Raw genomic sequence first — 26,831 nt, forward strand, 5'->3', positions numbered from 1 at the left:
TGAAGTCGTTTGTCAGAAACATCTGCAATGGTTCCTAATGAGTCTGGTGTGTGCATGCGTGTGTGTGTGTGTGTGTGTGTGTGTGTGTGTGTTGTTATTCGATCCATGTGTTTATGTGGTTAAGTTAAGATGGATGGGTTGGCTGCGCACGTGCAGTGGTGACAATGAGAACTGGCATGGAGGAACCACAGTTTCTTCCTTCCATATAACTGCAGCAACAAGTGCATAACTTAGGTAATGGCAGCACAAGCTGCAACAGCCCTTACTTTAGCAGACGAAGCCATGTTGATACAGGGCAAGTGCTTTGTTTACGTTGTGGATGTGTATACGGGCAACTGAAGTTGCTGGTTGCCCTTGGTGGCGCCAACGCGGTGGGAAGAAAAAAGCCCTGTGTGACACCAGCTTACAGATAACCGTTAACTCGCTCCCAGTTGGGTGTACGGGCTTTGCCTGTAGCCCCAATGGTTGGACGAAAACGGCCATTGTGACACCGCCTTAAGGCAGTGAAGCCGCTGATGGGGTGAGCGTCGGCGATGACGTCATCGGACTCCCAGTGAATCACAAGCGTGTTTTCAGAACTGTCAGCCAATCGTAAGGCAGCCGCCAAGGATTATATACTATAAGGATAGCTCACTGAAACGTCATCGATGACGTCATGACTACGGTATGTCATCTGGTTCACTTTCACCCTGCTCTGAAGGCATAAAATGTACTAGAAAACCCTTATTTATTCTTATTCATGGTCAGATTTTGCGTTTTTTTTTATTGCTAAGGATAAGTAATTAAATTAGGCAGCTGTTGTGTTGGCTGATAGTATATAATAATATAAATAATGTGAGAAACATGTTAAACAAGCTGCAGAAATATTGCTCTGTTTACCATCGATGCTTACGTTTTTTTAACTTTTATTAACATTAGTTTTGTACAACTTAATTTGCAAGGGTAACTAATCCTGTCATATATAATGAAAGTAATTTTTTTTATAAGTACATATATATTGTATTATATTTACGCAAATTTTTAATTAAATGAATTTACCTTTACCAAACTTTCACTATAGAGCTTTATTGGCTTTTCTTTAATGTTTTTACTTTATTGGAAAATGTTTGGACCTCACTCATGCAGACCACCTTCACTTTATCTGTTCGTTTGCAGGCCAAAATCCACTTCTTCAAGGTGTGTTTGTCTCTAGGAAACCTAATGAACTTAACACCTTGACGACTTTCTGCAGTTGAGCCACTGTAACACCCATATACACCACAAATCACCATTTTCACTGAGCACGCTACGGTGAGAACACAGTGAAGTGAATCAGTTTGCAGCCAAGCACCATTTGTTTACATGTGTGACATCTGCGGTGCATTGTGGGTAAAACAAAAGCTTAGTGAGCTATCCTTATAGTATATAATCCTTGGCAGCCGCCTTCAACTGCAGCTGCAACCCCCCCCCCCCCCCTCTCTCTCTCTCTCTCTCTCTCTCTCTCTCTCTCTCAGCAAGTGACGCTAGTGCTCGCTCTTTTAACCGCTGTATCTCAAAAACTATTCATCACAGCTAAAAAACAAAAACACCATTGGAAAGAGGAGGCCAAGATCTATACGATTCAGTAATGTAAGCCTCTCCTGTGAAAGTACAGGCACGTTCAGGGGGTGTTGCCTGTGAAGACGTACATTTATACATGCGCAACGGCCAGCCGTAAGGCAACTACTTTAGATCTCTTGATGATGGGGTGCTGGCAGGGCAGTATTGCCAACTGCAAAATTTACAACTATTTGGTCAAAATATCAGTCATGTTTTTTGAAGCTGTGCAAAAATGTTGCTATATTGGTCAACAATTAACATCCACCAGTTGCTCATCCGTAGATTTTCTGCGCTGGGCTGGAGCTCACAGCGAGCGTTTACCGCCACCAGCAAATACACCTTACGCCCGCTGCAAGCATTTACCAATGAAAGGGTTAAAGGTAGGGTGCGTGACGCCGATGGTAAGTAGATGTGACCCATACGTGTCAAAGCAGTGCGAAACTCGAAACTCGGGGTGATAATGCGCGAAAGTCGGGATGGTAAGAATTTAGGACTAACCGTAAAACTCGTGGATCGCGAAACTCAGGAGAGTACGTATAAAGCTAGCAAAGGTTTTGTGAAACACTATATACTTAGAAATCATTAAGATTACAGGAAATCAGCATGAGCTGGCACCAAAGCAGCACCAATGATCTCAAATCAGCTGAATGTTATCATTGAAAAAGGGGAGTATATTTTCAGCAAATCTTCAACATTTTAAATTTTTTTTTTTTTTTTTTTTTACGTGTACGCCTATAGTGCCGGTAGGCTCTCTTGAGGGGCCTGGATGGTAGTCGGCCGAAGCCCATCATGGTGCAGGCAAGTGTTTATAGTGGCGCCATCTTCTCTTGGCTCATGCTGCCCCCCGGAACTCCTTCTTGATTCACTTGGACTGTTTCCTCTGGAGTCCAGGTTGATGGGTGGTCTTGAGGACACCATGTGGGTAATTTTAAGCCACTCGGCGGTGACTGAAAACATCCGAGGTGGTAACGTGGGGATTCGAATCCGCGTCGTCCATCACGCGGTGAATGTGGGCTCAGCACGCTACCACTCAGCCACCGCCTACCCAATATGTGACAAAAGAGGACTTCTTTTTAAGATACTAAACTGTATATATCAACAAAAAAATCAACCAGACAGCTGCACTTCTGTCCATGGCGTGGTGACTGCGGGGCCCGCATGTTAACCACTCTGCCACTGCCATTCTAATATATATATATATATATATATATATATATATATATAAATATATATATATATATATATATATATATATATATATATATATATATATATATATATATATATATATATATATATATATATATATATATATATATATATATATATATATATAGATATATATATAGATATATATGTGTCTACAAACACACACACACTCACACACACACAGGTATTCTACAAAAGCTAGGTAATGTGAATTTATATATCGAACCTATCATCCCATTAATTATAGGGGGTTATGTTCCACGACCCATTTTCAAACCCTTTAACTATTTATTCCGGCACCGTTTCACAATAATAAAGCACTAAAGCAACAATAAAGCCCATTAGCACAGATAAACTGTAAAACATAATATGAAAATACATTGTAAACAAACAAAAACTTTAGGATCAGAGGGAGGAAAAGGTTAATTATAGGTGAGGAGAGTGCAGGAAAACATTTGCACCCGCAGCCCTCTAGTGCGAGTTGGCCACCATGCCTCACCTACCAGTTACACCAGCGCCGCTACTCGCATAATAGCAAATTTTTCTCGCATAAAACGAATACTTGGCGCATTTAGGTTAGTCGCATATGAGCAAATATATATATATATATATATATATATATATATATATATATATATATATATATATATATATATATATATACTATATATATATATATATATATATATATATATATATATATATATATATATATATATATATATATATATATATATATATATATATATATATATATATATATATATATATATATATATATATATATATATATATATATATATATATATATATATATATATATATATATATATATATATATATATATATATATAAACCTCAGTTATCTGGGTGCACCGTATCCGACCTCGCCCATATGCGGGAGTTTTCAAAAATGTGATTTTTTTTTCCCAAAATTTTTTTTTAAATTGTCGCGTGCCGCCAAAAGTCGTTCAAATTGCCCGCACGATGCCTCTAAGCTTTGCCTGGGCGGCGTCCCACACCACCAAGGCAAAGAGATTCTCTTTACCTTGCACACCACAACACAACAAGCGCCCCACCCACTTTTGCGTGTGTGCCCTACCTTCTCCAGGCATTGCTTTGCCTGTGCGTGGTGTTTGGGGCGCTTACCATGGCTCTGATGTGTGTGTGTGTTTGTGTATATATATATATATATATATATATATATATATATATATATATATATATATATCTATATATATAATATATATATATATATATATTTATATATATCTATATATATCTATATATATATATAATATATATATATATATATATATATATATATATATATATATATAGATAGATAGATAGATAGATAGATAGATAGATAGATAGATAGATAGATAGATATAGATATATAGATATATATTAGTCAGCAAGGTGTACAAGCATTAATTACCCCGTTAGGAGCGAATCTTAACAGAACACCCGCGTCCTTGAGGTCATGGCGGGTGCTGACCAGCCCTGCAAAGCCCAGACAACTTTTCTTAGGTTAAGTCACTTATTTTCGTTTGCAAGAGACGCCACAACGCCCACGCATTCAATGTGGATGGGGAAAGGCTTGCCTACACTGGCATTAGCGGAGATAATGTAATATTGCAGAAAACAAGGTAAAACATTCCCGGGGCGGCGGGGCAAGGCGGGCAGTTTTACGTAACCCATAACATTTTTTTGTTTTTACGGCTATAATACATCCTTCCTGCACTCGTTTCATATACCCACGTGTGCGCAGGCTTAAAGGGGTGACGTGGGCGTACGGACGTGAGCTTAAGTAGCTCCGTTTGTGAGATGATAAGGAAATATATTCTCAGGGCGAGCGGGGCGGGGTGGTGGCATCACGGCTAACCCGTAACACATTTTCTTTTTTACGGCTATAACATATCGTTCCTGCACTTGTTTCATGTGTATGTATATATCAGAGCTGGGCGCGTTACTGGATATCGGGTAGTCCGGTACCGCTCCTCCGCACCTCGAAACACATATAGTCCGTACCTGTACTTCCGCGCCTAAAATTTTTCCTCGTTCGGTACCTCCGCACCTCGTATCCGTGCAAAACTATTAAAGCGCGCCTGAAAAATCTAGTCCGTGCAAAAAACCAACCAACACCTTGGGTTCTTTCTATCCGTGCGTGGTGTTGTCATTGATGACGCACTTCCTTTAAGACGGACGACAAAGCGGTATATTTTGAACCGGGCCGTAAATCTGAATGAGTGGCGTCACTCAAGTGGCGGAAAACATGCCCTGCAGCACAGACCGCGTCGACCGGAAGTATTACTGCAGAGCGCGGACTGTTTGTCGTTTCATTTTTTATCCTTGAAAACCTCAGGGACTTAAAATACTGCGTTCGCACCTGTTACTTCCACTTTTGAAAAACTTTCCGCGCCGGACCTCCGCACCTCGTTTAAAGGTCCGCAGGTCGGGCGGAGTGCGGACAGAGGTGAAGTGCCCATCTGGTATATATATATATATATATATATATATATATATATATATATATATATATATATATATATATATATATATATATATATACACACACACACACACACACACACACACACACACACACACACACACATATGCGCTGGGGTGGAAGGCTGTCATGACCTTAAAGGCGTGATCTTAAGTAGCTTCGTTTGTGCCGATGATATATTAAATGTGGTAGGCGAAAGTTGGGTTTTCGGGTCCGTAGACCCGAAAACTACACCTTATCCGGGTTTTTCCCATATCTGGGTGCCCCCATGGCTCTATTAACCCAGATATCAGAGGGTTTACTATATATATATATATATATATATATATATATATATATATATATATATATATATATATATATATATATATATATTTATTTACAGTACCCTCTTGAGTTTCGCACTTGCTTAATTCCGATGGTATGGCGCTAAACTTGAGGATCGCGAAACTCAAGGTATTGAAATACATGAAAAGTGCTTATTGGTTCCGACCTGTGGAAAAAAAAAGTTTTTTTTTTCAACTTGACTCCCTTGTTTTCACAATTTTTTTCGACTTTACTCCCTTGTTATCTCCAAATACTTACCTTGGTAATAGACAGCAAATGGGATGTGAGAACAGGTCGTTTTGAAGCCGCAGTTGAAGCCGGCTGCCTTACAACTGGGTGGCAATTCTGAATGCATGCTTGTGATCCACGTGGTGTCATCTGCTAAAGGAAGGGCAGTCGCTCGCGGTCACCCGTGGGACAGTTGGATAAACCAATATTTTCTGGTCATTTTCTGTGTTATGATATAATCTGCCAATTCTTTAAATCATTGAATCACTAACATCATGATTGACTTGTCAATGCCTATTGAACGTAAACTGCCGCCACAGTCGCAAAATAGCTCGCAGAGAGGTTCAACTTGCTTACTGCTTCCATATTTCCCTCACCGCTCACAAAGACCACAAGCGGACAAAAAAGAACAAATCCAAGCAAATTAACACTTTTAATGCTGTGTATTCCCACAGCGCGCATGCGTGGTGGACAGCAGAATGACTAATTTCAGCGAGGAGATATTTCTCGCAACACCGGCCAGTGTAGTGGACCTTCTTCTTTTGACCTGTAATGCTTTGTATTGCTTCCTAGGTCCTCCTTCTCCACACTTTTATACTTCACAACATGCACTCAGGGCCGCTTTCACAGTGCGCACTTATACACTTCACCCTGAACTTAGGTGTTTTTCTGTTCTTTTCTTTCCCTGATTTTGCTTTTCTATGCCCTTTTGCTATTTTCTACTATTACTTTTCACCATCGCTGCCATGCATTACAGGTCAAAAGCAGAAGAAGAGGCAAACAACACCAGGAGATCTACAATATTCATAGACTCGAGAAAAACAGTTTTTTGGACTGTGGTTCCACAGCACGGAGTGTTCTCTTATCTTGTTAATCAAGTAGTAAGCAAGGCAGCTCTGCCAGTCCATTTTACGAATCTCTTGGCAGGCCATCTTCCACTGCTCCTCACTCCTCAGCCACTGCCATCGTCTGTTTGTTTACTTACAGCCGTGAGGTATCCACGTACCCATGCTAGTACTCACAACCGTTTTCCGTTCATACAGACAACCAACAACTCACTCCCAGTTAGGCATATGGGCAACTGCGGTTGCCCATAGCCCCAATGGTTGGACACCGCCTTTTAAGGCAGCACGCATGACGCCGACGGTAGGTAGACGCGACCTGTACATGTCAAAGCAATGCGAAACTCGTGGCAGTAATGCACGAAACTCGTGATGGTAAGAATTTAGGACTAGCGCTAAACTCGAGGATCGCGAAACTCAGATAACGTGAAACTCGATAGGGTACTGTATATATATATATATATATATATATATATATATATATATATATATATATATATATATATATATATATATATATATATATATATATATATATATATATATATATATATATATATATTGCAAAAAGCATTAAAGTGCCATTTTTTAAATGCGGAAATCGTTTAAAGTTTTGCAATGTTTAAATTATCATAACTTCATTGGTTTTAAGGTGGACACTTCAATCAAAGACCAAAAACAAGGTTAAGGTATCAAGAATATACCCATGTACTCAGTTAAAAAAAAAAAAAATATATAGGTCCGAAAAGTAGGTTTTTCAAAACATCCATGATGTGCAATATTAATTAACTTTTTAATATGTCATACACAGTTCATGATATTCATAATAATCCGGAACATGAAGGAAGTTACAAAACGTAAAATATACTAATAAACAATAAATGCTAAGAGTTTGCACTACGCGCTAGACGGAAAAGCTTGCACGTTTGCAGTGATGCTATTGGCGCTCTGTACATTTTCGCCATGACTGCTTTCTTATCTCACTTTCAACTGCGTAGGTGATAATGTAGGGTTATTTTGAAGGACTCCCAGGCCTATTTCCACTGCAGTTTTGTACAAACCGACATTCCTCGCTTATAAAGGAAGGGTCAAAATAGTGTTATACCACAAAATCGCATTTTTGGCCAGATGGCGCTTTGTACGTTTTCGCTCGCACGGCCTCATATATATATATATACATACAGATATCTCGATTTACGTGAGTATTGTGTCCTTGAAGAGGTCGCGTAAATCAAAAACAATGTAAATCAAACAAGAGGTAGGTTTCTATTGAAAAATAAATATTCACTTTATTCAGTGGAGAGAGAGAGAGATCCATATCACGAGAGAGAGAGAGAGAGAGAGAGAGAGAGAGAGAGAGAGAGAGATATATATATATATATATATAGAAATAAAAATAAAAATATATATATATATATATATATATAAATATATATATATATATATATATATATATATATATATATATATATATATATATATATATATATATATATATATATATATATATATATATATATATATATATATATATATATATATATATATATATATATATATATATATATATATATATATATATATATATATATATATATATATATATATATATATATATATATATATATATATATATATATATATATATATATATATATATATATATATATATATATATATATATATATATATATATATATATATATATATATATATATATATATATATATATATCTTGGAATGGCTGCTTATAGTATAGACTGTTAAACATATTACATAACATTTTCAGTTTCCAGGTATACATTTTTAGTCATAGAAATTGGAATTTATTTATCATCATCTGAGTTGGGTCTGTGTTGGGTGTGAGTCTTATAGCAATATTTTGTTCAGCTGGTCTTGTCCCTAGCATACCTTGCAGCCCTAGTTATGTGGTGCAGCTTGATTAGGAGTGTGAGAGCTAGCTATGATTTGCTGTAAACGTGTCCATGATATGATTTAGAATGTTTTGTATGTATAGCATCATTTATGGTCAACAAAATGGCTTAATATGCATGCAGCAACAAGCATGATTCTCACTGAATGTTACTTTAAGTTCCAACACCTCAGTTTACATTTTTAATTTGTTATGATTTCTCAGTCACTTTGTACAGGTTGAAGCTGCTTTGAAGGGTAACATTAGCAAGCTGTAAATAATCATAATTTCCTCACTATATGATATACACGAAAAGATATACATTTGAGAGAGGATTCAAAATAGTGATTTATGAAAAGCCAGTGTGTGTATCTCCAATGTTTGCCTGACTGCCACAGAACGACCGAGCCCGACTGGGGACGAGGACTTGGTGGAAGGGAGTCTGGTGCGTAAACATGAGTGGGAGTCCACCACCAAAAAGGCATCCAACCGGTGAGTATCCTGCTCGGGGTGGTTTGATTATAAGAAACGAAATGGTAGAGAGTTGTGGTCTGGTGTGTGGGCGATGGTTGAGTGAAGGAGACTTGAGGTATATGGGCGGTGGTGGGATAGTGGACACATGTTGTGTGGGATGAGGGTGGTGGTGGGATAGTGGACACATGTTGTGTGGGATGAGGGTGGTGGTGGGATAGTGGACACATGTTGTGTGGGATGAGGGTGGTGGTGGGATAGTGGACACATGTTGTGTGGGATGAGGGTGGTGGTGGGATAGTGGACACATGTGTGGGATGAGGGTGGTGGTGGGATAGTGGACACATGTTGTGTGGGATGAGGGTGGTGGTGGGATAGTGGACACGTTGTGTGGGATGAGGGTGGTGGTGGGATAGTGGACACATGTTGTGTGATGTAACAGCCCCGGGTTCGACCCCTGGCCATCACCTGTTGACAAATAGAAAAAGGGGAGGAAGAGGAAGAATAGTGACGCTATGATTCCTCAACCTCACAGAGAGTGTACGGCTGGGTTTGATTCCCTGCTGTTCCCTCTCTGTAAGCTGCCACCAGGAGGTTGTAATATGGCACAACCCCCAAAGCCTGTAAGCGAGGAACGGCAGTTCTATGAACCAGGTGGGACGGAACTAAACTAACTGGTTAGTTCCCAGACTCTCCCTGCCCTGGCAGGCCAGGTAACACTTGACCTTAACAACTGTCCCACCTGGTAGATAGTGTCTGTCGCTCCCCAGCTTACTATGGGTAGATGGTATCCTCAGTCCAAAGTTTGGTAGTGTGGGGTCGTGGTTACCTTCGGAGGTCGTGGTGGGGGAGATTGCGAGACTGCACCGTAAGCTAGGAAGGCTGTATGCATTAATACAGGACATAGGCAGAATACAATTTATTAGTTTGCTTCCCAAGTTCCCTTCCCCCTTACAATAATCCTCACTCCCGATGGGAGTGTAGCATGTTTTGGTTAATACAAAGTGGGAATTTAAATACACAGTTCAAAATATCCACTACAAAAAAGAACCCTACCTAATAGTATGACAGGCTATGGAGCTGAAGTCACAGGCGTAAGCCTCTTCCAGAAAAGTCGTCTATGGATCTCTGGTTCTAACCATATCCTCACTAGACGAGGGAAGTGAAGCATGTTTTGTTTACAAACGTGAAAACCTTTCTTCTAATCCCGAACATTCTTATCGATAAATGCTACACACAAGAGAGATGAACACATGTCGGGATATATCACAGGGCTACCGCCCGATTGGCTAGACACTCCGATTTCAACTTCCTGCACCGACGTGCACACACACACAAAAAAACACTCATAAAAAAAATAGGAAGAAAAGAGTTAGTATGAGGGAAAGATCCAGACTGTTACAGCTAAAGGGGAGGTGAGGTCACTGCTAGCCCCTCATCCACACAGTGGGTGCCCCTTACCCATTTGACACAATTTCCTTGGCGGGTGGAGGCCTGAGAGCTACACAATATGCTGTTGTGCCGTGCCTAAAGGGGGTGTTTTGGAGCCATTTACTCCCATCACAAGCCTGCTGGACTCGGGGGCGGCAGGGACTGGAGTGTCTCGCCCTTACCTTTGCTCAGTTCAGGCACTCATGACTGAGGGCATGACCCTTGTTAACCACTGGCGTCTGGGTCCATTCCCGACTCTCAATTGGGCATCTTCAAGACGGCGGGCCTCTCGCCTTCCCTTCCCCTGGACACCAGCCTTCAGCTGTCTCTCGCCATTCACCTGTGCCGTGCGGGAAGGTTAAGTCTAGAATGAATCACTAATGAACACTGGCTAGGGCTATCTCTCACTCCCAGGCACTCAGGACTCTAGCGAGCGGTGAGCTTACCTGTGCCGTGCGGGAAGGTTAAGTCTAGAATGAATCTTGCCAGGTAAAGCGGTTGCCTGGTTACCTTCGCTTCTGACGTGGCCTTTCCCCAGGTTCCAACACTTTTCCTTCTCGCCTTTCAGCTTGGAACATTAATCTATCCTTCCTCTGCCTTTCTGAGGTTGTCTTTTTGTGTGTTAATTCTAAACTTAATTTTCCCTCATTTTCTAGGCCATAACGTATATATATATATATATATATAAATATATATATATATATAGATATATATATATATATATATATATATATATATATATATATATATATATATATATATATATATATATATATATATATATATATATATATATATATATATATATATATATATATATATATATATATATATATATATATATATATATATATATATATATATATATATATATATATATATATATAGTGGATTTATATCAGGGGTGCCAACCCAAGCTGTGGTTCGTATTTCTCGTTCTCTTCCCTTACCGACTTATAACATTTTAACCACTATGGGTATTGTTTCGGCTGAGGAGAAACTGGATCCGGTAAATAATCATGGCCATGTACAAGGGAGTATTTCCAATTTTCCCAGCTGGCTTTTAACTAGCTTCCGCAGTGTTGGTATGCCGGCGGGTACGTTACAGTGGGATGAGGGTGGAGATGGGATAGTGGACACATCTTGTGTGGGATGAGGGCGGTGGTGGGATAGTGGACACGTGTGGGATGAGGGTGGTGGTGGGATAGTGGACACATGTTGTGTGGGATGAGGGTGGTGGTGGGATAGTGGACACATGTTGTGTGGGATGAGGGTGGTGGTGGGATAGTGGACACATGTTGTGTGGGATGAGGGTGGTGGTGGGATAGTGGACACATGTTGTGTGGGATGTGGGTGGTGGGATAGTGGACACCTGTTGTGTGGGATGAGGGTGGTGGTGGGATAGTGGACACATGTTGTGTGGGATGAGGGTGGTGGTGGGATAGTGGACACATGTTGTGTGGGATGAGGGTGGTGGTGGGATAGTGGACACATGTTGTGTGGGATGAGGGTGGTGGTGGGATAGTGGACACATGTGTGGGATATGGGTGATGGTAGGATAGTGGACACATGTGTGGGATGAGGGTGGAGATGGGATAGTGGACACATGTTGTGTGGGATGAGGGTGGTGGTGGGATAGTGGACACATGTTGTGTGGGATGAGGGTGGTGGTGGGATAGTGGACACATGTGTGGGATGAGGGTGGAGATGGGATAGTGGACACATGTTGTGTGGGATGAGGGTGGTGGTGGGATAGTGGACACATGTTTGGGATGAGGTTGGAGATGGGATGGGACACATGTTGTGTGGGATGAGGTGGTGGTGGGATGGTGGACACATGTTGTGTGGGATGAGGGTGGTTGGATTGTGGACTCATGTGTGGGATGAGGGTGGAGATGGGATAGTGGACACATGTTGTGTGGGATGAGGGTGGTGGTGGGATAGTGGACACATGTTGTGTGGGATGAGGGTGGTGGTGGGATAGTGGACACATGTTGTGTGGGATGAGGGTGGTGGTGGGATAGTGGACACATGTGTGGGATGAGGGTGGAGATGGGATAGTGGACACATGTTGTGTGGGATGAGGGTGGTGGTGGGATAGTGGACACATGTTGTGTGGGATGAGGGTGGTGGTGGGATAGTGGACACATGTGTGGGATGAGGGTGGAGATGGGATAGTGGACACATGTTGTGTGGGATGAGGGTGGTGGTGGGATAGTGGACACATGTTGTGTGGGATGAGGGTGGTGGTGGGATAGTGGACACATGTTGTGTGGGATGAGGGTGGTGGGATAGTGGACACATGTGTGGGATGAGGGTGGTGGTGGGATAGTGGACATATGTTGTGTGGGATGAGGGTGGTGGTGGGATAGTGGACACATGTTGTGTGGGATGAGGGTGGTGGTGGGATAGTGGACACATGTGTGGGATGAGGGTGGTGGTGGGATAGTGGACACATGTTGTGTGGGATGAGGGTGGTGGGATAGTGGACTCATGTTGTGTGGGATGATGGTGTTGGTGGGATAGTGGACACATGTTGTGTGGGATGAGGGTGGTGGTGGGATAGTGGACACATGTTGTGTGGGATGAGGGTGGTGGTGGGATAGTGGACACATGTTGTGTGGGATGAGGGTGGTGGGATAGTGGACACATGTTGTGTGGGATGAGGGTGGTGGTGGGATAGTGGACACATGTTGTGTGGGATGAGGGTGGTGGTGGGATAGTGGACACATGTTGTGTGGGATGAGGTGGTGGTGGGATAGTGGACACATGTTGTGTGGGATGAGGGTGGAGATGGGATAGTGGACACATGTTGTGTGGGATGCTGGTGGTGGTGGGTTAGTGGACACATGTTGTGTGGGATGAGGGTGGTGGTGGGATAGTGGACACATGTTGTGTGGGATGAGGGTGGTGGTGGGATAGTGGACATATGTTGTGTGGGATGAGGGTGGTGGTGGGATAGTGGACACATGTTGTGTGGGATGAGGGTGGTGGTGGGATAGTGGACAAATGTTGTGTGGGATAAGTGTGCTGGTGGGATATTGGACATGTTGTGTGGGATGAGGGTGGTGGTGGGATAGTGGACACATGTTGTGTGGGATGAGGGTGGTGGTGGGATAGTGGACACATGTTGTGTGGGATGAGGGTGGTGGTGGGATAGTGGACACATGTTGTGTGGGATGAGGGTGGTGGTGGGATAGTGGACACATGTTGTGTGGGATATGGGTGATGGTGGGATAGTGGACACATGTTGTGTGGGATGAGGGTGGTGGTGGGATAGTGGACACATGTTGTGTGGGATGAGGGTGGAGATGGGATAGTGGACACATGTTGTGTGGGATGAGGGTGGTGGTGGGATAGTGGACACATGTTGTGTGGGATGAGGGTGGTGGTGGGATAGTGGACACATGTTGTGTGGGATGAGGGTGGTGGTGGGATAGTGGACACATGTTGTGTGGGATGAGGGTGGTGGTGGGATAGTGGACACATGTTGTGTGGGATATGGGTGATGGTGGAGTGATGGACGATTGTGGTGCGAGATAAAGGTGATGGTAGAGTGATGGAGAGTTGTGGTCTGGGATGAAAATGATAGCTAAGTGGTGGAGAGATGCCGAAAGAGAGGTCAATTTCGGGGGGAGAGGTGTCCTGATACCCTCCTCTTGAAAGAGTTCAAGTCGTAGGCAGGAGGAAATACAGATGAAGGAAGATTGTTCCAGAGTTTGCCAGCATGAGGGATGAAAGAGTGAAGATATTGGTTAACTCTTGCATAAGGGGTTTGGACAGTGTAGGGATGAGCATGAGTAAAAAGCCGTGTGCAGCGGGGCCACAGGAGGGGGGGAGGCATGCAATTAGCAAGTTCAGAAGAGCTGTCAGCGTGAAAATAGCGATAGAAGATAGAAAGAGACGCAACATCGCGACGGAATTTAAGAGGCAGAAAACTATCAGTAGGAGGAGGAGAGCTGATGGGACAAAGAGTCTTTGACTCCACTCTGTCCAGAAGAGCTGTGTGAGTGGAGCCCCCCCACATGTGAGATGCATACTCCATACGAGGGCGGACAAGGCCCCTGTATATGGATAGCAACTGCGCGGGGGAGAAGAACTGTCGGAGGCGATACAGAACACCCAACCTCAAGGAAGCTGATTTAGCGATAGAGATGTGAAGTTTCCAGTTAAGATTTTGAGTTAAGGATAGACCAAGGATGTTTATTATTGAAGATGGTGACAGCTGAGTGTTGTCGAAGAATAGGGGATAGGTGTTTGGAAGATTGTGTCGCGAGTTGATAGGTGGAGAAATTGAGTTTTTGAGGCATTGAAGGACAGAAAGTTCCTTCTGCCCCAATCAGAAATGATAGCAAGGTCTGAGGTTAAGCGTTCTGCAGCCTCCAGTCTGGAGTCGTGTACTTCCTGTTGGGATGGCCTTCTATTGAAAGAAGTTGAATAATGCAGAGTGGAGACGTCGGCATATGAGTGGACAGGACAGTTTGTTATGGAAAGAAGATCACTGATGAATAACAGGAAGAGAGTAGGTGATAGGACAGAGTCCTGTGGAATGCCACTGTTGATAGGTTTAGGGGAAGAACAGTGACTGTCTACCACTGCAGAGATAGAACGGCCGGAAAGGAAACTGGAGATAAAGGAACAGAGAGAGGGATAGAATCCGAAAGAGGGCAGTTTAGAAAGCAAAGACTTGTGCCAGACTCTGTCAAAGGCTTTCGATATGTCTAGTGCAACAGAGAAAGTTTCACCGAAACGGCTGAGAGATGACCAAGAGTCAGTTCTGAGAGCAAGAATATCGCCAGTAGAACGCCCCTTGCAGAACTCATACTGGCAATCAGATAGAAGGTTAGAAGTGGAAAGCTGCTTTTGAATCTTCCGGTTAAGGATTGATTCAAAAGCTTTAGATAGACAGGAAAGTAAAGCTATAGGGTGGTAGTTTGAGGGATTGGAATGGTCTTAGGCACAGGCTGTACAAAGGCTTACTTCCAGCAGGAAGGAAAGGTAGATGTTGATATGCAGAGACGAAAGAGTTTGACCAGGCAGGGTGTCAGCACAGAAGCACAGTTTTTAAGGACAATAGGAGGCACTCCATCAGGTCCATAAGCCTTCTGAGAGTTGAGGCCAGAGAGGGCATAGAAAACATCATTTGGAAGAATCTTAATAACAGGTATAAAGGAGTCAGAGGGGGGATGAGTAGGAGGAATATGCCCAGAATCATCCAGGGTGGAGTTCTTACAGAAAGTTTGAGCGAAGAGTTCAGCTTTAGAGACAGATGAGACGGCAGTGCTGCCGTCAGGGTTAAGGAGAGGAGGGAAAGAGGAAGAAGTGAAATTGAAGGAGATATTTTTGGCTAGGTGCCAGAAGTCACAGGAAGAATTAGCAAAAGCTAGGTGTTGACATTTTCTATTGATGAAAGAGGTTTTGGTAAGTCAAAGAATAGATTTGGCTCGATTCCGGACTGAAATGTAAAGGTGCCACCAAAACCTTTTTATATTAGTGTCGATGCTGTAGGAGTTAAATGGTCTCCCTAGAAAGATTGTTCCACAGTCAGTCTCACAATAACCAGTTTTCTTTAACTTACAAGTAAAAAAAATAAGGAAACGGGAAAAATAATCATGTAAGCTCGTAATCTTTGTTGTAAAAGGTATGGTATGCCTTAGAACGTCAAAAATAGTTTACATTCAGTTTATAATGCAGAGGTGGCTTTTGAGACCCTGTCCTTTGTGGAAAAATAGATCTTGTACATAAAAAAAATATGGTAGTTAATGATAATGTGTTTTGGTTTAGTGTGATCTATATGAGTGTGTCTCTTGAAAAAACAGTCTTTATGTGGTGGTAATAGGGGAATGCTGTGATTCATGTCTTGCTGTTCTTGTGTCTTATATGGTTATTCCATAATCTTCAGATCATGGGACAAGCTGTACCTGGTGCTGCGAGGCAATATGCTGTTCTGCTACAAGGACCGGAAGAGCTACCAGGCTGCTCCAGAGGTCTACTTCAGGGCAGAGGGCCCCTGTGACCTCTCTGGGGGACAGGCCTCTGTGGCTGATGACTACACGAAGAAGAAGCATGTGCTGCGCCTGAGGTGAGTTTGTTGACACAATCAAACCGGGAAACAGGGTCTGTTCCACCTTGCCCATGATGCCTTTAAGCTTTCTTGGTGGGGCCTGATGATCAGCCCCAGCCCATTATGGCACAGGCAATTGTTTATAGAGGCATCATCTTGGTTGACTCATGCTGTATCCCCAGATCTCATCTTTGATCCTCTTTTAGAGAGAATCTAGACTCCAGGTTGATAGATGGTCTTCAGGGTTTCTCTATTCTTTAATTTGCCGTTCACATGTCTATAGAATAGTTTGGGTTGGTCTTTGCACTTGACGATTATATCTTTTTCATATTTCCGTTTTTCTTCTCTTCTAATCTTTGTATATTCATTCCTTGCTTATTTGAAATCGTTCCACGAGTTGATTCTTCTTCGTCTCCTCCATCCCTTCCAAGCTTCCTCCTTTCTCTTTCTAGCTGCCTCGCATCTTTTGTTAAACCACTCCTTTTTACCAACAACCCTTTTGGTTACCTTTGGGACATATCTATTTTTGGCTTCCTTGTATAGCTTCAAAAACTCCTCTCACTTATCCTGTGTACTCTAGAGGGCATCATAGGGTCATGAGGTGGGGGGAGTTGGCATGCGAAGTGAGCATAGCCATGCTGTCTTGGGATGCGTGAGAACAGCTCTGTTTATCAAGAAGTCTTTGTTTGTTTACATTCGCTTCTGAGCATGCGTAGTTCGCGGGAGAACAGCCAGGAACACAACACTGGGAGTCCTACAATTTTCATAGACTGGAGAAAAAAGTTTTTCGAACTGTGACTCTAAAGCACAGGGTGTTCTCATATCTTGTCAGTTAAATAGTAAACAAAGCAGCTTTGCCAGTCCCCTTTACGAGTCTCTTGGTGGGCAATCTTCTACTGCTCCTCACTTTTCAGCTACTGCCGTCATCTGTTTGTTTACATACAGCCACGCAGTTGCTTGTACCCACAACCATTTCCCATCTGTCAGACAACCGATAACTCGCTCCCGGTTGGGCATACAGTCAACCTTGGTTGCCCGCAGCCCCAATTGTTGGAGGAAAATAGCCAGTGTGACACTACATTTCAAGGCAGAGCGTGTGACGCAGATGGTAGGTAGACGTGACCTGTACATGTCAAAGCAGCACGAAACTTGGGGCAATAATGCACGAAAGTCAAGATGGTAAGAATTTAGGACTAAGTGCGAAACTCGAGGATTGCGAAACTCGGTAGCGCGAAACTCTGGAGGGTTCTGTAGTTTTACAAAGGAGTCTCCTTTAGAGTCACAGATGAGCTGTGTCATTGCCAGTGTTCCTCAGGGTTTGGTCATTGGTTTCCCATTGCCACTTTTAAGTGATGAACACTCGATTAACAAGAAGTGCTGAAGGGGATGAGTGATAGTGTATACTTGCATACACACTAGTTTTACCTTGTTTTACTGATAGTTTTACAGTTTTTGGTCATTTTAAGGCATTACGTTTAGTTTACATAAAAAAACTTGGTGGTGCCCTAGCTTTTGAAACCTGTCAATGATGCAGGGAGGAGTTTTATGTGTTTGCATGGTGTGTTTTGAACATTTTGAGACCCCTAGTAATCCAGAAAATCTGCTATCTGTAGGGTCCTTAACCCGTGTACTCTGGATTAAAGGACTTTTACTGTATATGTTTTTCATGTACAGTCATCCCTCAAATAGTACGGTTTCGGTTTTATACGGATTGTCATGGAATAATTTTTTTAGGATTTTTTAAAATTTTCTGCTCGTCACACCAAGTAGCCATGGCATGAGTGGCAACACTATTCTAGCAAAACACCTGCTGAAAGCACCACAAAGCATTCAAGAAAGGTGTTCACCTTGCAGAAGAATTCAGATTTAGAAGTTACATTTTGGGATGAGCTACGTTGCGATAGGGAGAGCATACCATGTGAATGAGAGCAGTGTTCACTGTATCTATCACAGTGTAAAAGAAATTCTTGCCGCAGTAACTGCCAATGCTCCAAGAGTGCTGCAAGAGTAGAGATAAAGGCCGTCCTTTTACTAAGCCCCGTCGTTGCTATGGTAACGGCGTCTCACTCGCAGCAAAATGGCATACGCTGATCTTCCTGGTGACATTTAACATGCATTACTAGCTGTCCTGGCTGACAAACTCCTTACAGCAGAAGATGAAAAGGAAGCTGCAGTGGTTATGGTGGCACAGAGAGGTGAAATGCAATGGAAACATTTATATTTGTTTGTTTGGGCCGCCATATTTGCTGATGACGTCATCACAGCACGAAGGCGTTCCACCTCTCAAAGCCTTGAGCCAGTGGACGTGCCGAGTTGGCAACTTGTGCTGCTGCGTCACACGTTTGAGACCACTTGAGATGTTCCGAGAGTCCCGATTCCCTCTCTCAAACGCAGCCCAGGAGTGTTTTTAGGGGGGGCACTAATTTTATACGAATTTTCGAATAGTACAGGTAACTCTCGATTTACACGAGTTTGGTTTACACATTTTTGAAATAACACAAGGTCAAAAATCCAAATAAATTTTTAATTTACACGTTTTTTTCACTTATACAGGTAACACTCAATTTACGTGAGTATTGTGTCCTTGAAGAGGTCACTTAAATAAAAAACCATGTAAATCAAACAAGAGGTAGGTTTCTATCGAAAAATAAATATTCACTTCATTCAGTGGAGAGAGAGAGAGAGAGAGAGAGAATATCCATATCACCGAGATATCCACTCAGGCACTCAGTCTCAGCCTCACTCATGTGAGGAAGAAATGCAGGACACCATGAGCGACTGGATAGTATTGATACCGGTAACGAGCAGTCTGGTACCAGTACCGTACTGCATAGCTGGTACCGTTAGTACTGGTACCGGTACCTGCCCACCCCTATTGTTGAGTAGCGTGGCAGCGTGGGTACTGTATTGTTGTTCAAGTGGCGCGCGGGAAGAACTGAGCTCAGCTGTGTGGCCGCAGCGCCATGTGAGTCCAATTGTGTGACATCTGGTGGCCACTCCATAATATATTGCGTATAAGTGAAAAAAACATGTAAATTAAGCATTTATTTGGATTTTGGACCCCGCGTTACTTCAAAAATGCGTAAACCAAACTCATGTAAATCGAGAGTTACCTGTACGCAATATTTTATGGAGTGGCCACCAGGGGCGGTATTAATAAAGACTCCAAGGAGTGAAATTCAACTTTCAAAGCGAGTTTCCTTGTAACTTTGCTGCTAACTTCTAGAAGTCGCGAGTCTACTGCTAGGAGTCGCCAATTTTAAGGTTATAAAGAAAGGTGTTTGCATGTGGAGCGGAAGGAACTGACTAGCTGGCATCTCGTCTCGGCGGCCGAAGCTCCGCCCCCTCGCCTGCCTAAGCCACACCCCATGTTGACAAACCAAGTTTACTGCTAGAAGAAGCGACTTTACTGCTAGGAGTCGCCGAAAATGTAAAAGTCCTCTTGGGGTACTTTTAATGACTTAAGAGCTAACTTTTCGGATGTCTCATTCAATATAATAACGATAATAACAGCTGACTGATGGCCCCACGCACTAATTATCGGGTCTGACATGTTCTGTCAAAAAAAATACGGATAAACAGCTGTTCCAGGGGGGAAGGAATAAGTTTCGTATCTGTTTCTTGGAGGGATGGGTGCGTTGTCTGCCGCGCTCACCGTCACCTGCTTTTCCGTGAGCGTACACACCCGCCCCTCCAAGCCACAGATACGAAACTTATTCCTTAATACAATGATTCTTACCTGTATGAAGTTCCTGTAGAAGATATTTTTTATGTGATTATATTTAGTATGCCTATGTGAATGAGCTATGTAGGAAATAATGACGGAAAGTGTGCATTACTTAATAGGTAGCCTACTATAATCGCCTTCAATGCTACATTGCTTGTTATGAAGGGCCGCCCGTTATCCCCTGAAAACTGGCATAATTATTATTGTACTTGGTTTCTTAGTTGATGTCATTGATTCTTTAAGTAGAGTATTGCCATTCAATTAAATTACAAATATTTTTTTAATCATGAAACTAGCTAGATTATCTCAGTCATATATATTTGGTACATGTCTTTGATACAACCATGCCGTCATGAACAGCCAATCAGGTGAAGGGGGGGGGCGGAGCTTAGCCAGAATTGGGCTGGGGCTTTTCGGTGTAAATAATTATTATTGGCCAAGTAATTTGGAAAGACTATAGCAATAAAGTTAAAAGCTACTGATCAAAGGAAAACAGCTTCTAGCAGCACTTCTAAAAGTACTGCTAGGAGTCTTTATTAATACCGCCCCAGATGTCTCACGCAACTGGACTCACACAGCGCCGCGGCCACACAGCTGAGCACAGTTCTTCCCACACGCCACTTGAACAACAATACAGTACCCACGCTGCCACGCTACTCAACAATAGGGGTGGGCAGGTACCGGTACCAGTACCGGTACTAACAGTACCAGCTATGCGGTACGGTACCAGTACCAGACTGCTCATTACTGGTACCAATACTATCCAGTCGCTCATGGTGTCCCGCATTTCTTCCTCACACGAGTGAGGCTGAGACTGAGTGCCTGAGTGGATATCTCGGTGATATGGATATTCTCTCTCTCTCTCTCTCTCTCTCTCTCTCTCTCTCTCTCTCTCTCTCTCTCTCTCTCTCTCTCTCTCTCTCTCTCTCTCTCTCTCTCTCTCTCGTAAATTGAGAGTTCTCTCTCTCTCTCTCTCAATGGGGTCTCTCTCTCTCTACCTCTCTCTCTCTCTCTCTCTCTCTCTCTCTCTCTCTCTCTCTCTCTCTCTCTCTCTCTCTCTCTCTCTCTCTCTCTCTCTCTCTCTCTCTCTCTCTCTCTCTCTCTCTCTCTCTCTCTCTCTCTCCACTGAATGATGTGAATATTTATTTTTCGATACAAACTTACCTCTTGTTTGATTTACATTGTTTTTGATTTACATGACCTCTTCAAGGACACAATACTCATGTAAATTGAGAGTTACCTGTACGGGGTTCCTGGGTCCCAAACTCCAGTACTATTTGAGGGACGACTGTATTCACAAAAAAAAATCAAGATGAAATGTGTTAAGTAATGAAAATATGATGTCTCCAAAAATGCTCCTTCGTTGTGAAGTAGTTGGCATGCCTAACTACCAATTTGCTGTCCATGGCTTGAATCCTGTCCTGGTCAGTCAACACACAGCCCACCCATCTGTTTATCCTTCTCTTTTGGGCTGGTCAATAAATGGGTGCCTGAGGAAACCTGGGGAAGGTAAACTGTTGTATCCCTGATATCACACTGGTCCTGTGTCCCGGGGTAATGGTTATTTACTACCACAGGCTCATGAGCCAACGTGATGGAGATGAGCACCAAGGCCACGCACAGCTTTAGTGTATGCCCCCAACTTCACCTTAATTTACCTTCCCCTCCCAAAATATGTTAAATCATGAATTTTAGAAGATTAACTTTTTTTGTGTGTGTGTGAAAAGTACATGAAAATCTTCTGGTTGAATGTGTATAGTTCTAAGTAAGAATGATGTAATGCCTTAGTGCTTTTATAGAAATAGATTAAGTGCTTATGAGGCTTTCTTGTCACTTTGTTACATTTTCATTTAGGTATGACATTTACATTTTCATTTAGGTATAACATTTAAACTATATGCTTTGAATACTGATGCAATATTTAGATAAAACTTTAAGGGCATTTCAAACTAATTTGTTTAAATATTACAGCCATAAATCTCATTGTCACTAGAATGATAGGAAAACAGAGTCTTATTCATGTTTATGATTTTATACTGTGAATTTTTTACAGGCTGGTTGGTGGGTCTGAGTATTTGTTCCAAGCCAAAGACGAGGAGGAGTTGAACATGTGGGTCAGTGCTCTGCAAGTTGCCACATCCTCCGAGGGTTCTGCTGGGCCTTCTCGCTCGCAGACACTGCCTGCCGGCTCTGAGAAGAAGGATGAACCCAAGCGACGTAGTTTCTTCACTCTTAAGAAGAAATAATGGACAAGTTTGAGTCTGTGACTGACCACTCTCCCTCCAGTTCCTGGCCTCCTTTTCTATAGTCATTATTCTTTCTTCTGGTATTCTTCTCCTGTGTCCTGGGTCTTTTAAACTACTGTTATACCTTTTATAAATGCCTATTTCAGACCCAGCATGGGATACCCGCATTAACTTTGGATTGCTGCTGCTGGTGTAGGCTTCTGTTGTTGGCAACTATTACTGCTGAGGGAGTGGGGACAGATATGCTGTGCTTGGCATCATCAGCTTACACTCATGCTGAGTCTCCCCTACTGGGTCTGAAGGGTAGCATCATGAAAATTGTGCTGACTTTTTCTATAATGACAGTTTTCTCACCCAAAAGATTAACTGAACTTTTAATTGTATTACCAATATCAGGCATGAAGTTAAATTTTCCCTGACATAAAATGTTGATAGTTTTGTGTACTAGTTGAGGTGGAAGAAAATCTGAGTGTGTGCAGTTCCCAATGTCTGCCTAGCACTGCCATGGCTGAATGTTCCTCTCTTGAGGGATAGTGTGGAAATAATATATTTAGTGAATTCTCATATGTCCTTTACTTTACAAAGATAATGATTTGTTAATTTTATCTGTCTTTAGCTGTAGTATCACAGTTTTGACTAGATAGCACCTATGTAATTGTACTGTACAGAAAAAAAGATAGAACTATAACTATTGTGCTGCTTTAAGCTTGAATTTACAAAGAAATCATGTACTACTTCACAGCTGTTTAAATCATTACCAGAGTATGAAAGCCAGCCACCAAATTAGTCTTGTAAATGGGTAAATGTACTTTGCTTGGGAGTGTAGATGTGTCATGAAGAGATTTCTTTTTGTTATCATTTTTCCCCTTCAAGTTTCAGCCTTAAGTTTTCATACAAAAAATCAATCAAATTCAGCATTTCGGCATCAGCACTGATCTGGAGAACTTGGGAGTCCTTCATGGAGCAGCCAAGTCCTCCCCCAGCAGTGGCAAGAGTCCTGTGGTCCCGATTAGCATGGTAGGACTTGCCCCTCACCCACACTGTGCTTGACTCGTGCTTTTTATCATCTTCAATTTTTTCCTGCTGAAGTGAACTGTTGCCTGCTGGAGTCTCGTCCATGGAAATTTATTAACGAGCACACAGTTGCATGCAAAATAAACTGCTTGTATGCAACAGTGTGTCTCTTTTGCATTTTTACAGAACAATTAACTTTCTAGTCAAGAGGCTAAAAGCAATAAAAAGAGGCATCTTGTGGTATCCATATCTTTGTTGTCTGGGGTCTAGGGGCCTGACCCTTAACACCCAATCCCATCTGTGTTTCATGGTTGTTCATTGGTAGTTGTGACTTTGGCTTGTGTTCGCGAGTGTCCCTCTAGCGTCACCTGACCCATATGTTGTGTGTCCAAAGGCTCCAGCAGCACAGCAGCGCGTGGCAGCAGTACTGGTGACTAATGATGGATTTGTGTATTGTTCCACCACTAGACATCTTTCAGTCATCCACCACTAACTAACTTTTAATGGAAGGATGCTAGGTGAAAAATTGCTTACGGACTTCATAGCTGTAGGGTAAGATTTCTGACTAAATTTACTCGAATGAAGTAATCTTAATTGTTACATATAAAAGTGACCACTGTATATCATATATTGTGACACTTAAATAAAATTGTTTAAGTGATTTTGATGATTTTCATTATACTAACAGCTCATAAATGCTTGTGGTGACTGATACTTCTCTGATTGTCCAGTTTCTATAGTGAATTATAAACTGGCCTTAGTCTAGTAAAACATTTTCTCATAACAAATGCATGCACCATAAAGATCAAAGTAAGGATTATATCAATTGAAATGTCTTAAATACAGAGAAATCTGATAAGTCTTTAACTTGAAGGGATCAGAATATTTTTCTGTTAGTAGGAGATTTCCAGGCTATGAAGTAATCTTAAAAGTTAATTGGGGGTAATACCAGAAATTAGTGGAAATTTATGTTTGTGTGGAGGACTTTTTGAGTTGGTGATGGAAACTAAAAACAAGCAATGAGAAGGAAACTTAAAAATAGCTTCTATTTGTTCTTGAACAGTTGCAGTCAAATAAAAAGGATAAATACCTGTGAAGAAGAGGTAATTATACAGAAAATGTCTGAATCATGGCAAACAAGTATCAGGGGTCAAAAAAAATATTTAGTGTGGCCAGAAGAGATAAAGTCTGCCAGTTTCTATACCATTTGTTTATCTTTTTATAGGCTTGGTGCCACACCCAGTGCCTGCTGGGGTGGGGCTGCTGGTTGGCTGTGGAGGAGCGCCAAAAAATCCCAACCACGCTTTTTTTGCAGTCTTATTGTGGAGTATCAATCACAAGAAATATTGTTTAGGTAAAGGAAGTGTCAGGGCACATAAATTATGTAAATATCAGAAGACATCAAAAATACTTCATTATGCATAAATTTACTTTTCTATTGTCAAACTGTTTAAAAAAGCTGCTAAGAGATATAACTATCAGGTAAGCAGCATAGGTTCATTCCTTTTTGTGTATTAAGGCTAGTAGGATACCCTTTGGCATTAATGATCAATAATATTAACATTTGTTATTTTCTGGTACCTTAAATACTGTTTCTTGCTCTGAGATTTTTTTGTACTTTTCCTTGATTATTATTATTATTATTATTATTATTATTTTTTTTTTTTATACTTATATACTTCACATTATTTTCTCATTTTCTAAAGGATGTGTTCTAGGGAGAGGACTGTGTAGGTACATGAAAATGTGTGTATTTTCTAGAAATAAATTTATTTCCAAAGTATTTCTATAATTTTGCCCCCTGATTAATACTTACTATTTTTCTTGTGATTAAATTACTCTGCTAATCTTTGTATCTTCTATAAACTTATTGACATCACTAGAAACTCCTGTGTCCAAATCATTGACCCATTTATGATGATGAAAAATTAACTTCTGAATTTGACACTGATACAGTATTAAATGTATAATGTCAATGTAAATCAAGATAATATGGTGTAAAAAATATGTATGGAAATTTACGAAAACGTAACAATCGGCGTAACATCCACATAATATGCTGCGTGAATGCAAGCACCGGCATTATCAGTGGCAGTTCTTTTCATAAGTCTCAGCTTAGTCTCCATGGTACTCTAATATGTAGTCATATCACCTACACACAGATTACCACCAACAGAAACTGTAAAAGAAGCACTCATCACACAAAGTTTCTCTAACATTGCAATGGTTGTTACTTTTGCAATGCTTTTAACACAAAGTATATCTATTTCAAGGTAAAACAAACAGATATGATTATGTAAAAAGAAAAATACGCTTACTTATGAAACTTATGAAAAAAAAATACAAGCAATTTCATGAGCATGCCTGCCTATATGTAGGGAAGAAATCAAACACTAGACTACACCTTCCATAGAGCTTAACTTCATACCATGTTCTTTTTTTTTTCTTTTTTTTCAACAGTAGAGGAAACAGTTCAAGGCAAAAAAGAAAAGGAAACTGAAAAAAAAAAAAGACCGCTACTCACTGCTCCTACAAAGGAGTCAAGAGGAGTGGCTGAAAGATAGGTCAGTTTAATGAGGAGAGGTGTCCTGATACCCTCCTCTTGAAAGTTCAAGTCGTAGGCAGGAGGAAATACAGATGAAGGAAGATTGTTCCAGAGTTTACCAGCGTGAAGGATGATGCTGGTTAACTCTTGCATAAGGGATTTGGACAGTAAAGGGATGAGCTTGTGTAGTGCCCCAAAACGAGCACATAACGTCTGGACATTAATTTTCCTCTACAAACTTATTGAGAAAGGTTCGAACCGTCGTCGAAGGATATAACCTTCCCTGCATAATTATTAGTTAGGGTAACTGGCGATCAGCGGCACGCACTCTCCCTCTCTCCTATCCGTTGTTACTCTTACCCCCTCCCCCTTCACGAGATACTCCCGCCCCCACCGCGCTGGACGAGGTTAGTCATCTGATACCCTTCGCCCGGCTTATAGGTAGGCGCTGTTCTCCCTGGATATAACTTCCCAGTTAAAATTAGTGTTCACATGATTTATAAGGGTTACCACAGTTAGTCATCTGATACCCTTCGCCCGGCTTACAGCTAACAGTGGGTGCCCCCGGCACCTTCGCCGTCCCGGTGAATGGAGCACCCAGCCCAGGAGCCATAAGACATCACCTCGCCGGCAGATAAGTCATCCCTCAATGCCTGTAACCACCTCCTCCCTAGTCATATTGGGAAGCCCCTTATAATTTCTTTCCCAAACACACACACTAG

At 41.8% G+C, this 26,831-nt stretch overlaps 1 protein-coding gene across 6 annotated transcripts in view; it reads left to right on the top strand.

Annotated features, from left to right (window-relative positions):
- The window catches only part of LOC127006496 (spectrin beta chain-like), a 63,116-nt gene extending 37,772 nt beyond the window's left edge, over positions 1 to 25,344 (top strand). For 5 of the 6 annotated variants that reach the window (XM_050876431.1, XM_050876433.1, XM_050876435.1 and 2 more), the window contains 3 exons: positions 9,010 to 9,103; positions 16,416 to 16,595; positions 22,358 to 24,226. In XM_050876431.1, the coding sequence (XP_050732388.1) occupies positions 9,010 to 9,103; positions 16,416 to 16,595; positions 22,358 to 22,550 (467 nt within the window). In that variant the 3' untranslated portion in view covers positions 22,551 to 24,226. Of the gene's footprint in view, positions 1 to 9,009; positions 9,104 to 16,415; positions 16,596 to 22,357; positions 24,227 to 24,789 lie in introns of those variants that run through there. The other variant, XR_007759603.1, reaches the window with a different exon arrangement.
- Positions 25,345 to 26,831: the final 1,487 nt, after the last annotated feature.

This window comes from Eriocheir sinensis, chromosome 33 (assembly GCF_024679095.1).
Source record: "Eriocheir sinensis breed Jianghai 21 chromosome 33, ASM2467909v1, whole genome shotgun sequence".
Lineage (NCBI taxonomy): Eukaryota > Metazoa > Arthropoda > Malacostraca > Decapoda > Varunidae > Eriocheir > Eriocheir sinensis.